We start from the raw sequence: 15,043 nt of genomic DNA, 5'->3' as shown, positions 1-15,043 counted from the left end.
GTATGTCTGTCTATACAGACCATTCAGGTGGTTTTTGCAGAGCAAACAGGTGATCTACCCGAGGAGTGTATAGAAGTCTGTACCTGATTGAAAACTGCTTTAAGCTTTGTCAAGGCTTCTGCCTTGGAAAGTTCTTCTCAGACACTTGCTCCAGGATTACAGCCTTCTTTCTGTACAGTGGTTTCCTTGACACAGTTTTACAAGTTGGCATTTGAGCTACCTGGTGGCCCACGCCAGAAAGGAAACATGGCAGCTTCTAGGGATCACTCTGTTCAAAAGATGACCTAACAGTTTTTCAAGGGAAATAAAGTCTATCCTACCATATGTTTCTGAAAGAAATTTCTAGACTGGGTCTTCATTTAAAGGCCATTCAGGGACATAGTGGTATCTTTACAAATACAGGCAATATTTTTCAGAGTAGATGTGGGAGTCCAAGATTATCTGTCTGTTCTACACCCTTCATCATCTCTTGATTTTAATTAGAGATGCTAGTTTTTGTTTTATGTTCAACTGGAGGTTTTTTCCCTCTCTATATCTGAGGTGAAGCTTTTTTTTAGAAAATAAAAGGCTAAAACTACTAAGGTAATTTTTAAAAAGTAGATTTACATTGGAGAAAATGTCATTTCAGTTGAATTAGTTTGGTGCTAGCTTACTCATGGGGAAAGATGCATATCTATTATACCTAATTCCTATTAAATTGGACCAATTAGACTTTCCTCTAGAGTCACTGAACAATTTTTTTAATGTTTATTTACTTAGAGTGCATGCGTGCGAGTGCAGAGGAAAGGGGCACAGGGAGAGAGAGAGAATCCCAGGCAGGCTCCATGCTCTGCACAGAGCCCAACGTGAGGCTCCCATCTCACAACTGTGAGATCATGACCTGAGCTGAAATCAAGAGTTGGGTGCCTAACCGACTAAGCCACCCAGGTGCCCCGGCATTGAATGATTCATTCATTCATTCATTCATTCATTCATTCTTTAATGTTTATCTTGAGAGAGAGAGCATGAGCAGGGGAGGAGCAGAGAGAGAGGGAGAGACAGAATCTGAAGCAGGCTCCAGGCTGAGCTGTCAGCATAGAGCCCGACATGGGGCTCAAACCCACCAACCGCCAAGTCAGGACCTGAGCGGAAGTCAGACATGTAACCAACAGAGCCGCCCTAGGCGCCCCGAACAATTGTCAAAAACTTGATGATGTGTGTACAGGTAAAAGTAGAGATGACTCTTACACTGTATTTAACCATTTCTCTTACCTCCAGTTAGAAGTACTATCACCATGAGGAAAGTAACAGTTTCCCGACAGAGCCCTCACTAGGAAAGAGATCTCTATCAATACATAAAAAGAATAAAAAAGTGACTTTGCCCTTGGATTTCAGGGAATGACAAACTGCTGCCGAAGGTTCTGAAAGTGTCAGTTTCTGTCATTTTGTCGTGGATGGGTCACCACACTTGTGGCCCTGCACGACCGTGTCTGCAGGCCACACAGGGGGGTGGCACGGCGCTGATACCGGTCGTCTGCCGACTGAAAGCATTTGTAGCTCATTATTTAGAGTCTGATTGAAGCTCGTTGTTACATACCCAATGTATTGAGGACAAGTTTTTCTCTCCTTTGAGATTTCCCTGTCAATTGATCAATCATCAGAATCACCCGTGAGACAAAAAATAAAATCAGTTTAGGGACAGCTGGGTGGATCAGTCCATTGAGGGTCCGACTCTTGATTTCGGCTCAGGTCATGATCTCAGGGTTTATGAGTCCAAGCCCCACATCAGGCTGTGTGCTGACTGCATGGAGCCTGCTTGGGATTCTGGCTGCCTCTTTCTGCCCCTCCCCTGCTTCTCTCACGTGTGCATGCTCTCCCTCCCTCTCTCTCTCTTTCTCAAAAATAAATAAAATAAACTTTAAATAAATTAAAAAAAAAAAGAGCTAGTTGTTACAGACCTAGACTGAGGACAGGTTTTTCTCTCCTTTGAGACTTCCCTGGCAAGTGATCTATCATCAGAATCACCTGTGAGACTAAAAAAATCAATTTAACAACAGGAATATGGTGCTGTTCCTTAGGTAAACCTTTAATACCTGAATTTTGGGTGAGGAGCACGGCGCCACAAATAGTGTAAAAGCCATACCCAGCTGGGAAAGAATGCTTAGTAATTTCACGTAGTGAAATGACACGAGGAGGGCCTGGAAGGTACGATGGGCGACGGGGGGAGAATCCGGGGCGGGGCGGCCGGCGGGGGCGCGGCTGGGCTGTCGGCTGAAGGGGGTGCTTTCTGTAGGGGATGCTGGCTGCCGCCATATTCCTCACTGGAGACCTCTGTTTGCAGGTGGGGCCCGCGGCCAGCGCGCTGACCGGAGGAAGCACGCCAACGCTGACCTTCGCCCGACGTGGAAACTACTAGAATCCTGCGGGGGACCGCACGGGCGCTTGCTGTCGCCGGCCCGCCTGTGACCTGGCCTGGTGGGCGGGGGGTGTCGCGGGGGGGGGGGGGGTGCCGCTGCTACCTGGTGAGCTGCCCACCCTCGCTCAGAGAGCTGTGAGCCCCGCAGGGCGGGCCCCGTCGGGTCCCCGCTCACCTTTGTCCGGAGGCCCGGGTGACGGCTGCATGGCGGGGAGACGCTGCTGACCGGGGACGCGGCGTCGGGACTCTGGGGGGAGGGACCCCCCCCCGAAGATCTCGGAAAGGACCCCCCTTCCTGGGCAGAGAGCGGGACACGATGACTACGGGGAGCCCGGGCCTGACCCCCTTCGTGTCCCCCAGGAGGCAGGAGCCCCTGGGGGGGGGCGCCCAGGTGGGCCTCGACTCCTCCTCGGCTGGGGGCCCGCCGCTGAGGGAGCCCACAGGGACTCCGGCCCCCAGACACTCTTCCCGGAGCAGGCTGTTTCCCGCCTTCGTGAGGACTCCACCTGCAGGAGAGGAGTTGGGAAAGGAGACTTCTCCCACCCAAGAACCACCCAGCAAGAGCTCTGGAGACCAGGTGGGTGGGGGTGCTTGGGGGAGGGGGTCGTTGAGGGACGGGTTGCTGAGGTTGCCAGGCGCCACTACAGGCTGTACCGTCACAAGTAGGTGCCTCCTGGGGCGCCTGGGTGGCTCAGTGGATTAAGCATCCGACTTGGACTCAGGTCATGATCTCACGGTTTGTGATCTCACTCTTTGCTGGCAGCCTGGAGCCTGCTTCTGACTCAGTGTTTCTTCCCCGCCCCCAGTCACACGCTGTCTCTCTCCCTCAAAAAATAGAAAAAAAAAGAAAAGACAAAAAGGTGCCTCCTAAGGGCACCCGCCTCCAGCAGCAGCAAGGGAGGTGGCTCCCAGCGCCTTCCCGGTTAACAAAACATCCCCTTCCTCTGCTGTCCTGTCAGGACCAGACACCTATAAGAATAGATGGTGTTTCTGCCTTCACCAGTCAGCCACCTAATGATGACTTTAGTGCCTCTCCCTCTGGGTGCCTCTGCCAGTGTCTAAGGGGAATGATGATTTAGCAGACGTCCCTGGAGCCAGCCCACATGCACAGCGTGTGGTTACCACAGATGGAGTCACCTGGGCTAGGCCCACTTTGCCAAACTGGGACCCAGTATCTAACCCAGTTGCAGTTCACCCTTCCCCAGGACTGATCTTAAGAGGTCATTCTGGAATTTCCCCGTCTGCACCAGTGAGGTCATCCACTGAGACCCTTTTGTTCCCCAAAGGGAGGCCATCTTGCCTGAAATAGTCCTGTTTTTGTTCTTTATAATTTCTTTGTCCTGCATTTAAAACCTTTTTTTCTGTAGCCCTTTGGAGCTCCTTTCTATTGCCGGATAGGGTGCTGCCCGATTCATGAATCGTTCGATAAGGTCAGTTAGATCTCAGAAACTTCCTCAGTTGAATTGTCGTAATTTAGCAGATTTGGCCCAGGAACGGAGGGCTCTGAACTGCACTTCTGAAGGCGTTCAGGGACGACGAGAAACACAGGCGTGGCACCCGTGAACCCCTTTCTGAGTTGTCTTTCTTGCCTTTCCCAAGGGCCCTGCATAAGTTCCTCCCGGTTCTGGGCTCTGCCCTCCTTGCCCTGAGCTCCCGATCTCACTTGCTTTCCAAAGTTCCCCATTTGTCTGAGATCACTCGCTCCACATGGGGGAACTGCCAGCAGTGTGGACACAATCCCCCAGGTGACTGGAAACCCCGGTCCTCGGCTCTGTCCCCACAGTCCACGTCGGGCGCTGCCGCTGGCAGCTGGAGCCCCCGTTTGTTGGGGTCCTGCTGAGTCAACCCCTTCCCCGGCCCAGACTCCACGCTGGGAAACGTTGGAGGTATGCACAGGACTTCTCTCGGCCAGGACACGGTAACAGCACTCGGTGACTGCACGTTATTCGGGGGCACAGGCTTGCTTGTCGTGTCAGATGAAGGCTGGCGGAAAGACAAGGGCTCTCTGCATTCTGAAGAGTTAGGCACGTGACCTCTGGCGCACCTGCTTATTTTGCATCTAAAGGATGGCAGTCCCGGGAGCTAAAGCCATCTCTACAAACGGCAACATCTTACTAAAACCACCTAGAATCGCAGTGGCTGTTACGAGGAACGTTCCAGTTAGAGAAGATCACTTAAGAAGTGCACTTGGCAGCAAGGATTCCCAAATGAAGCAAACAGGCTGGGATACGTTTTTTAATCGGCAGGCAGAAGCCTCCACAAAGCTTCAAAGTTCCCAAATAGCTTCATTCAAAGATTCACTGTGAAAGCTTATTACAAAATTAAGTAAGTAATTTTTACTGCTTCCCTCTACCCTCCTTTAAATCCTCTTTCTAGTAGTCTTATGTCTGCATTGCCTTTACAGGATTGTAAACAAAAGTCAGCCAAGTTAATGACCGCACAGACACCTTGATTGGCCAAACTGCCAAAGGTGAATACAAAAATTAGGGACATAAAAGGTACCTACAACAAAGACTGTAAGACTGACGGATGTGACAGCCCACAGCTCCCCTCCACCCTCCTTGGTCCGATACCCATTCCGGGGATCCTCTGTCCGGACTGCCCTTCCACTTGAAGAGACAGTCAACTTCCAAACTAACACCACCAATGTCACAGCATCCTCTCCCGATATCTTCCTCTCCTAGTTCAAAGGCTGATCTAGACATCATAGTTAAAGAATTTCCTAAATCCAAGGAAGATCCTCAAAAGTTTTTAATACACAGATAACCTCTTGAGATTAATGGATTAATAAAAAGGCAGAAAACAGGATAGGAGGCCACCATTCATGATCATAGCTGAGGACTCGGAAAAGACTTAGAACCAAGCCTGTAAATGGTCGGCCAACTTGATGGCCTTATAGACACCCCCATATTTACCTCCCAAGGAAGGCCTCTGCTCGGGTCCTTCCCAGTGTTGACAAGACTATGAAGGATTTTCGGGTGAACTGCTATGAGTCCCTTAAAACAGCCAAAGGGAAACTAAAATTAAAATTAATTTTTAAAAAACCTTGCCAAATTTTGGTAAATCCCCCAGCTACACTCTCCATTTTAAACTCCACTCAGGACCTACAGGTGGGATCCTAGAAAAACAAGGACCCGGCTAACGGTAAGATTTGTACCACAGTCAGCTCCCCCAGATCTCTGCCTGTGGTGCCCCAGAGAAAAATCAAAATAAACTATCTTTTGCACTGTCTCTGGGAATGCCTCTTCAGTCCAAGGGGTCATCCAATACTCCCAGAAATATTTGTTTGTCCTGACCAAAAACTTCCTGGAGGAACTAACATTCCTTCCCTGTCCCTCTGAGAATCAAATGTTCTATAAACTTCAGTGAGGGAATTATAGAAAAACAAAAAGGGTAATGAAAAATCAAATATTGGTAGAAAAAGTTTTAGCTGTCTGAGCAGATAAACTTAACTTATTCCAATGGATTTTTCATTGGCCTAAATTTTAAATAACCTTTCCCCCTTCTGATCTTTTACGGTAAATGAGTTTACATTATGATATCTGTCTCGGGACTATTTTTTTTTTAATTTACTTATTTACTTATTTACATACTTACTGATTTATTTATAGGCTCCCTACCCAGTGTGGGGCTTGAACTCACTACCCTGAGATCAGGAGTCATCTGCTCTATTGACTGAGCCAGCAGGTGCCCCATCATGGCTAAAGTTTTAAAACAAACATATGAAGTCTCTGTCTGCATTTGTCTCAGTGTTCATGTTGTGTCATAGATGTGTGTTATTTTCTACCTCTGGATGGCAATATCAAAATTTATTTGTAATAGAGTTCTATTTAATTGGCTTAAACATATAAACACTTATATAAACTAAATTCTCAAAATGTAATAGAAAATAACCCAAATGCTTTTCAGGTTCATGTGATCTAAGTATTATATGATATAAAAGCTAGTTTACGTTTGCCGGTTGATTGAAAATAGGCATGTCTCCAGAGTTAACAGCATTGCAATTCCTTCTGGGTTTAGTAATCAGCTAAGTCTGTGATGTCTTTGTTACAAACTCTGTCACCTAGAAAAATAACCCAGGATGATGACCGAAGTTGTTTAACATCTAATGAAGTGTTTGTAGTTAATCTAAACATAGTTGTTAACAATAAGTAAATTAAACGGATGTAAGTAAGATAAAAAGGTTTTAGGTACATTTCTGAAACTGTCTCCAAATTTTTTTGTAACCTAAAACCTTAAAGTTTCACTAAGTTAAATTTGACTATACAGATCATTTCCTAATAAGATAAAAACACTGAAACATTATTACATACAGGTTTATGCACTTTTTCTTCCTTTTGTGGAGGATTAAAGCTATTTTAGTCTAGTACTAAACACGTTTTATCCCACACTGAGAAATTTTCCGTGAAAAACCACATTTCTAGAAATTATAAAGCAAAGATGCTAATGTAAAAGGTAGTTCATTATTGCATATTTCTTAATTTTCATGAAAAATTAAAAGAGGTTAAGGGTTAAAAATCTAATATATGTGATTAAAACTACCGGAAATAATAGGGAAAGGAGTTTTAGGTGTGATCAGGACTAAGATTGGAATGAATTTAATTAATGAGTTTTACTTTCATAACTAAAATTAGTACAAAACTAGAATTCGGTTTTCTCTTTGTTAAAAGGACCAAGTTTTCGTGGACAACTGGCCTGCTCTTGTTAAGAGATTATGGAAGGTTTTTCTTTACCTTTTTCAGTCATCTGCCCAGAAGAAAGAAAGATTTTGTTTCTTGTCAAAGCATTTTCCTGTGGTTCATGATCAGGTCTTTTGTTACCTAAGAAAGCTATATCTTCTCTATTAAAAGAGCTAAGTTTAGGGGCTCCTGGGTGGGTCAGTGCGTTAAGTGCCAACTTCGGCTCAGGTCGTATCTCACAATTCCGTGGGTCCGAGCCCTGCATCGGGCTCTGTGCTGACAGCTCAGAGCCTGGAGCCTGAAGCCCGCTTTGGATTCTGTGTCTCCCGCTGTCTCTGCCCCTCCCTCGCTCACACTCTGTGTGTCTCTTTCAAAAACAAATAAACCTTAAAGTAATTTTTTTTTAGAAGCTAAGTTTTTTTTTTTAAGTTTCTATATTTGCCTATGAAACCTTTACTTGTTACTATGGTAATTGGATAACTAAGTATTACTTCATTTAGTATTTGAGTAAGTGTTCTAAAACCTTTTGATATTTTTTGACAACCTTCCAAAAATCAAATTCTAAATGAAGTCCTTTTGACCTCAAATTAACATTTGGATTTTTCCAGAGCATCCTTGGAAAAATCACACCAAAAAAGTATTCTCCCTCCTTATACAAGAGAGCTGTTAAACTAATTAGGCTTATTTGATATATTAAATTACAAGTAGTGTCAAAACTTACCAGTTATGAAAGAACAGTTAGAATAAATTACGGTTACCCTGCTCTAATGGTTAAACCTTTTTTGACTAATATTTGTGGAGAAGACACTTAAGATTTGTATTTTTCTTTGACAAGTAACCTATGGAAGCCATGGAGAAGTCTTTTTTTTTAAAGTCTCTCCCTCCCCTCTTTTGCTTCCTTCAGGTAAAAATTACCTCTCTGAAGTTTGATTTCATGATCCCAGGGTCGTGGGATCAAGCCCTGAGCCGGGCTCCACACTGACACGGAGCCTGCTTGATATTCTCTGTCTCTCTCTCTGTCTGCCCCTCCCCTGCTCACACAAACACACACTCTCTCTCTCTCTTTCTAAAATACAATTTAAAAGAGAGAGAGAGAGATGATCAAGAGTTCATCTTTATATCTCACAGGCACAGGGAAAGAATCTAAGTTCCTCCAAGAGGAACGTGGGTTCCTAAGGACAATACTTACAAGCCTTTTGAGATAAATACGGGAGGATTTGGGATTGGTAAAAAGGACAGGTTGCCTATGAATTGTGTCTGGGCTGTGTGTCTGGATTTGCAAAGATCTGTGAGATAAGGCGAATGGTTTGCTCTTCCTCAAAGACTTGGGTCTCCTCGCAGCCTAAATGAAAGCCATTGCAGCTTGAACCACCCATCCAACCACGTTATCCTTAGTTTGCTTTTTGTATCAGGGAGATTTCCAACAGGGAATCAAAAGATTTCTATGTTCTAGATTTTTTTTTTAATTTTTTTTTCTTAACATTTATTTTTGAAAGACAGAGAGAGACAGAGAGAGACAGAGTGCGAGCATGGGCAGGGGAGAGAGAGAGAGAGAGGGAGGGAGACACAGAATCCAAAGCAGGCTCTAGGCTTTGAGCTGAAAGCACAGAGCCCGGGATGTGGGGCTTGAACTCATGAACCATGAGATCATGACCTGAGCCAAAGTTGGAAGCTTAATCGACTAAGCCACCCAGGTGTCCCTATGTTCTAGATTTAAGAGTTGTCTGCCTTTGGAATGTTTCTAGTCAATTTTCCACAAAGGCTTCAGAATGTTTTCTTTCCCTTTGTCTACATTTAGCTTAAGGAAAAGACCTAAAAAAAATATCTATCAGGCTCTGAATATCAGTTTCCAATCTGGCCCCCCAAAAATTTTTTTAATGCTTATTTATTTTGAGACAGCAAGAGAGAGCTCCTGCTCTCAAACAGGTGGGGAAGGGAAGGGGCACAGAGAGAGGGAGAGAGAATCGAGCGCAGGCTCCAAGCTCAGCATGGAGCCCAACAAAGGGCTTGATCCTAGGACCTCGAGATCATGACCTGAGCTGAAATTAAGAGTTGGATACTTAACCAACTGAGCCACCCAGATGCCCCTCCAGTCTGGCCAACTTTCTAATCACAGAGTCATTAAATCCTTTCAAATATCTTGTCAGGTTTCAGACAGGACAAACGGTAAATATTTCTGGCAATACTAAACAACCCCACAGGCCTCAGAGGGTGTAAAAACAAATACTATCTTCAAAAACTCTAGAGTCACTCCCAAAGATCAATGCCCAATGGCCTGGATTTAGAAAGAAAGGGACACTGTGAAGTTTATTCTCTTTCTCCACCAGGCACTACACTCAGAGATCCAGGAGAGCTGACTCTGGGAAGGATCGTCACCCTTAGCTGGTTTGTCCAGTTTTCCGGGGTCCCATTTGTAGATGTGGTACTTAGCACAATTTGGCAAGATTTGTCACTAATTTTTAATTTCCCCTGGTCAGTTAAGGGAATAAGGTAGCACTTTACCAGAATGTAAGAGTTTTGTCAACTCTGGGAGGGTGTCCACTATGGGGCCCTCCTTTAACAGGTGATATCAAGGTGTCTGTGCGGTCATTAACTTGGCTGACTTTTGTTTACAATCCTGTAAAGGCAATGCAGACATAAGACTACTAGAAAGAGGATTTAAAGGAGGGTAGAGGGAAGCAGTAAAAATTACTTACTTAATTTTGTAATAAGCTTTCACAGTGAATCTTTGAATGAAGCTATTTGGGAACTTTGAAGCTTTGTGGAGGCTTCTGCCTGCCGATTAAAAAACGTATCCCAGCCTGTTTGCTTCATTTGGGAATCCTTGCTGCCAAGTGCACTTCTTAAGTGATCTTCTCTAACTGGAACGTTCCTCGTAACAGCCACTGCGATTCTAGGTGGTTTTAGTAAGATGTTGCCGTTTGTAGAGATGGCTTTAGCTCCCGGGACTGCCATCCTTTAGATGCAAAATAAGCAGGTGCGCCAGAGGTCACGTGCCTAACTCTTCAGAATGCAGAGAGCCCTTGTCTTTCCGCCAGCCTTCATCTGACACGACAAGCAAGCCTGTGCCCCCGAATAACGTGCAGTCACCGAGTGCTGTTACCGTGTCCTGGCCGAGAGAAGTCCTGTGCATACCTCCAACGTTTCCCAGCGTGGAGTCTGGGCCGGGGAAGGGGTTGACTCAGCAGGACCCCAACAAACGGGGGCTCCAGCTGCCAGCGGCAGCGCCCGACGTGGACTGTGGGGACAGAGCCGAGGACCGGGGTTTCCAGTCACCTGGGGGATTGTGTCCACACTGCTGGCAGTTCCCCCATGTGGAGCGAGTGATCTCAGACAAATGGGGAACTTTGGAAAGCAAGTGAGATCGGGAGCTCAGGGCAAGGAGGGCAGAGCCCAGAACCGGGAGGAACTTATGCAGGGCCCTTGGGAAAGGCAAGAAAGACAACTCAGAAAGGGGTTCACGGGTGCCACGCCTGTGTTTCTCGTCGTCCCTGAACGCCTTCAGAAGTGCAGTTCAGAGCCCTCCGTTCCTGGGCCAAATCTGCTAAATTACGACAATTCAACTGAGGAAGTTTCTGAGATCTAACTGACCTTATCGAACGATTCATGAATCGGGCAGCACCCTATCCGGCAATAGAAAGGAGCTCTGAGGAGCTGTACAAGAAGGAAGTCTTTTGGAGGTAGAAGGGGGAAAAGAATGGGTTGTTACACGCTAAGGTAACTTACCAGTGGTGGACAGGCAGCTTACCTATTGGTGTTGACCAGAACATTCCAGACTGATGGGTTAAGACTACATTCCTGGGAGGGTTGTAACTGCAGGTAGGTTAGGTATTAAGTCTTGTTTTGCTGATGTGGGGCTTAGTGCAAGTGACTCCATTGCCTGCTATTACTTTTCAAGGTTTCTAGATTTTTCTAAACTTGTAATTGTCTTAAAATGTTAAAAGCTTCCAATTGAAAAATAATCTGAAATTACCAAAGATTAACCATGTTCTTCCATCACTAAATATTAACACAGTTTACTTTCTTTTATGTTGCTAAGTCTTTGATTTTATAGCTTCTATGGATGGAAGTGTGTATTAAACGTGGCTCATTAGTTCTTTGAAGTTGGTTATGTTAAAAGATAATTATGAAAGAAAGGTACAGTCATGAATTATACAGATATAAAATGAACATGCATTAGCTTTTATCCTAGTCATTAATCAATGTTGTATTGTTTTACAAGAGAATCTGAAGAACATACGTGAAGAACATTGAAATAAATGTGCAACTGGAGGCCAGACTGGTTCCTATAGGGGAACATCTGTCTATAAATAAGTTATTTTGCATTGTTATAAGTCACCTCCAACTGATAGAGTTGTCAAATAGCTGAAATACAAGAAAGACTAGAATTAGATAACCAAGAGATCCTTTAGACAGTGTTTTATTTTCCACTGAAATACAGATTTTGCCCTACTGTCGCATTATGTGTTTTTGAACTGAACTGAGTCATAGATAATCCTTGAATTAGTGTTGATAAACATTATTTCTGCAGCATAAGACATAAATAATTTTACTCTGCCGAAGTACAGAGTTTGGAATTAATGACAAAACCAAAGATTTCTTCCCTCACCAAAAACGTATTATAAATAGTACAATTGTATTTAATACAGGCGCCAAGAAAAGAATTCTTTTTCCATGGGGAAAAGAATAGTCTTGTCAACAAATGGTACTGGGTGAAAACGAAATTTAGACCCCTACCTTAAGCTACATAAATTAACTCAAAATAGATTGAAGGGTATCAGAATATGTGACCCCAAATATGTCTCTTTGGTATAAGGATTATTTGAACTGATTATTTTTGAGAGAAAGCACTAAGGAGAGAAGCTCTAAAAACAGTAGAATTTATCTGTAGTCCCTTTTGTAAGGGAAATTTACATTTATAAGGGAAATCTCCATTTGTTAAGTGTCTCTTCCTCTGAACCAGGAAGAGAATGATTCCAAGTCAGTAGAAACTCTTACCCTTGGAGAAGGAGGGGACTGAAATCTGTGTAACAACCTTACCTTTGTTTTCAGTGTTTTTCAAGGTAACCTGTCACAACTGGCCCCCCACCTCCAACATCTCTATCTTCAGTCAAAAGGTCTCCTCGTTTAAATAATTTAGGACCATTGATCATTAGGGAAATGCAAATGAAAGCCACACTGGGATACCACTTACCCAGTGTGGCTAGAATAAGACAAAAAGGGAACAAGTGTCAGTAAGGACACACAGAGATGAGAACCCTCAGGCATTGCTGGTAGGAACGTAAAATGGCACAGGCACTCTAAAACAGTCCAGCAGTTCCTCAGAAAGATAAACAGAGCCTTACAAACCTTAGGACCCAAACCCCCTTTGAACTGCTAAGTAATTACCCAAGAGAAGCAAAACACTTGTACATGCAAAGACTTGTGCACAAATGTATATAGAAGCATTATTCACCAAGTAGTGCGACCGAATAGGACAAATTCAAGAAATTCGAAACAAGTCAAGATTAAATTCGTAGAGGATAAATGACATTTTCTGCAGTTTTGTTTTCAAGTGGGCAAGACCAGACAGATGCACCTAAAAGAAGTTGTTTCAAAGTAGTTAAGGGTAGAAAAAAAGAAACAAGAGCCATTCAAGGATCCCGTTGTCCAGGCTAGGCTGTAATGGGGGCGTGGGGGTGTCCGTTGTTTCCCTGGAGGATCCATTTTCTTTGGGTGGGGTGTGTCAGAGAGAACCTGAGTACCAATAACTTAGCCAGGAGTTCTCTGTGAAGGTCATGGAGAGGGAGCCAGGGAGTGAAAGCAAAAAACCGGCTTGCTCTAACAGCCCAGAGAGGCAGCATGGTGGGAAAGCTGATTGTGTAGACAGGAGGGAGGGGAGGAGTTGTAATCCCCCTCAGCCAGCCCCTGGTTACTGGGAAGCCTTTGACAGGTGCCTTAATGTTTCCAACCACTGTCTGTAGACTCCATTCTTTATTTCAACTTGGTAGTGACTTTGTAGGAGGCCCCACTGCCATGTGCTGGCACTCTGGTCGCAGGGATTCTGAACTTCGTACTACTGTCAGCACAGATGTGAGGACCAGCCTCCTATATCAGCACTCCCTTCCACACCTCAATGCCTGAAACTTCAAGCTGAGCATCTCAAAATTAGACCCTGTAGGGATTCAAAGTATCCAACATGGCACTTTGGCATATTGATTATTTTGAATTGATGGTACCTGGGAAAGTGCCGTGCAAGAAGAACACCGCCCCCACTGTGGTCCCCTGAAAGCAGGCCGGAAGTCTGCCATGGGCAAGGTAGCCTCCCTGTGCCAGGAGGGGAAAGGGCACCCTTAGCCCCAAAGACGGGGATTTAGAGAGAGAAGACCGTGCTGGAGAAGCCTGTACAAACATACCTTGTTATTCTTCACCATTAACTACCCCAAGTTCAAATCCCTTTGTCCTTTCAGTTCACAAATCTATTGTTTCTTTGCCTAAAATGTATTAAACCTCCTGTTTTGTTCCCTTCTTTGCCCCTCCTTTCTTTCTTGGGCACCTGGGCATACGTTTGGCACACAGACTTCAATTTGTTTTTCCTCCGTTAATCAGCCTTTTTGTTATGGGGAGTGGAGGTATCAGGCAGAAAGGTTGGAGAGTAGGGGGGAGAACTTTTTCCTTCCCTGTAACCCACTACCTAGTTTTTAAATGTTGGTCAGTTGATTTTGTCTTGGTCTGATCAATATATTTAAAATTTTACACTTCATCTTCTTTCAGCCTTGGTTCCTGAAATTTGTTGTTGAAGGGGTTTACCAGTTGCCTCGTAATATCTGAACTGTATGAACTAAAGTATCTAGTAGTTAGTTAATATCAGCAGTGAAGTCATTTATCTGGTGCCCGGTCACAAAATGTCTGTGTCCTTACTTTCCTTAACTGCAGAATAGACACCAGTTTGTGATTTCAGTAAATACCTGAGGCCCCCTCCCTGGTTTATATGGGTCTTACAGCTTTTCTTTCTGTGGCTTTCTCCCTGCACCTCCCCCCTTGGGTCTCCTGTGTTCTTAGCCTGACTTTTACTTACCTGGACCCTATAGGCACTGGCAGTTTAAGCTCAGAAGATAATTTTGATATCATTTTACGAGACTTTCCCCTCTGGCATATAATGTTTAATTTAAAAACTTTAGGTTGGCTAACTTTAACTGTAACTTTAAGTTACAGTTTATGCACATAAATGGTATGACTAGAGATCATTTACTCTAGAAGCCTGGTCTTAGAATGTTCTGATTGTCTTCAGTTACTGCCTTGTTGAATAGTTCGGGGGCTGTGGAGGGTTTTTTTGTTGTTTTTTCTCTTTTCATCTTGAGTGATTTTGGATGTGCATGTTCACTTACAATAATTGTCCAACCCACAGTTTTCTTTTTTCTTTCATTTTTAATAGATATCAGAGCATATTTGAAAGAAATGGTGTAGAATTCTACTGTTGTGTGATATCAGACATGGTTTTTCCAATGCCACTGAATCCAGTTTGTGAGAAAGGTCAGTGACGTTGTATTGCTTGACGAGGTCAACCATTTTTGTTTTTTCTTTCATAGCAACTTGTCTTTGTAATTGATCTCCTAGGTTCTAATGCCTTCCCGTGATCCTCCTCCAGCCAGACCGGAGTTGAGCCCAGCCTCCACAGAGAAGAGGCCGGTTCTGGCCCCGCCATGGAGCGCGGAGCGTAGCAGCCCAAGCCTTCCCGCTAGCGTTGTCCCCGGCGTCCACCCCATCTGAGCCACCTGTGTCTCCCACCGCTGCTCCCAGGACAGGTAACAGTACTGCTCCTAGTACAGCCGGAAGAAAAGTACAAAAACGTGCTGTGGGAGTGTCGTGACAGCTTTCAAGTTTACTCATTCCCCCCAGGCGCATCGTCGAGTGTGTCCTAGAAACGGTGCTTACACACCAGGCGTGAAAAGACGAACACACGCTGTCTTTTGCCTCTGTGATCTACAGT

At 44.6% G+C, this 15,043-nt stretch overlaps 1 protein-coding gene across 1 annotated transcript in view; it reads left to right on the top strand.

Moving 5' to 3' along the window:
* The window catches only part of KIAA0319 (KIAA0319 ortholog), a 119,024-nt gene that overhangs the window by 48,867 nt on the left and 55,114 nt on the right, over positions 1-15,043 (top strand). The window contains 6 exon segments of the mRNA XM_053223407.1: positions 2,321-2,365; positions 2,368-2,403; positions 2,406-2,488; positions 2,490-2,513; positions 2,515-2,680; positions 2,683-2,972. Of these exon segments, the coding sequence (XP_053079382.1) occupies positions 2,321-2,365; positions 2,368-2,403; positions 2,406-2,488; positions 2,490-2,513; positions 2,515-2,680; positions 2,683-2,972 (644 nt within the window).

Source organism: Acinonyx jubatus, chromosome B2 (assembly GCF_027475565.1).
Source record: "Acinonyx jubatus isolate Ajub_Pintada_27869175 chromosome B2, VMU_Ajub_asm_v1.0, whole genome shotgun sequence".
Taxonomy (NCBI): Eukaryota; Metazoa; Chordata; class Mammalia; order Carnivora; family Felidae; genus Acinonyx; species Acinonyx jubatus.
This window is presented reverse-complemented; position numbering and strand designations above follow the sequence as displayed.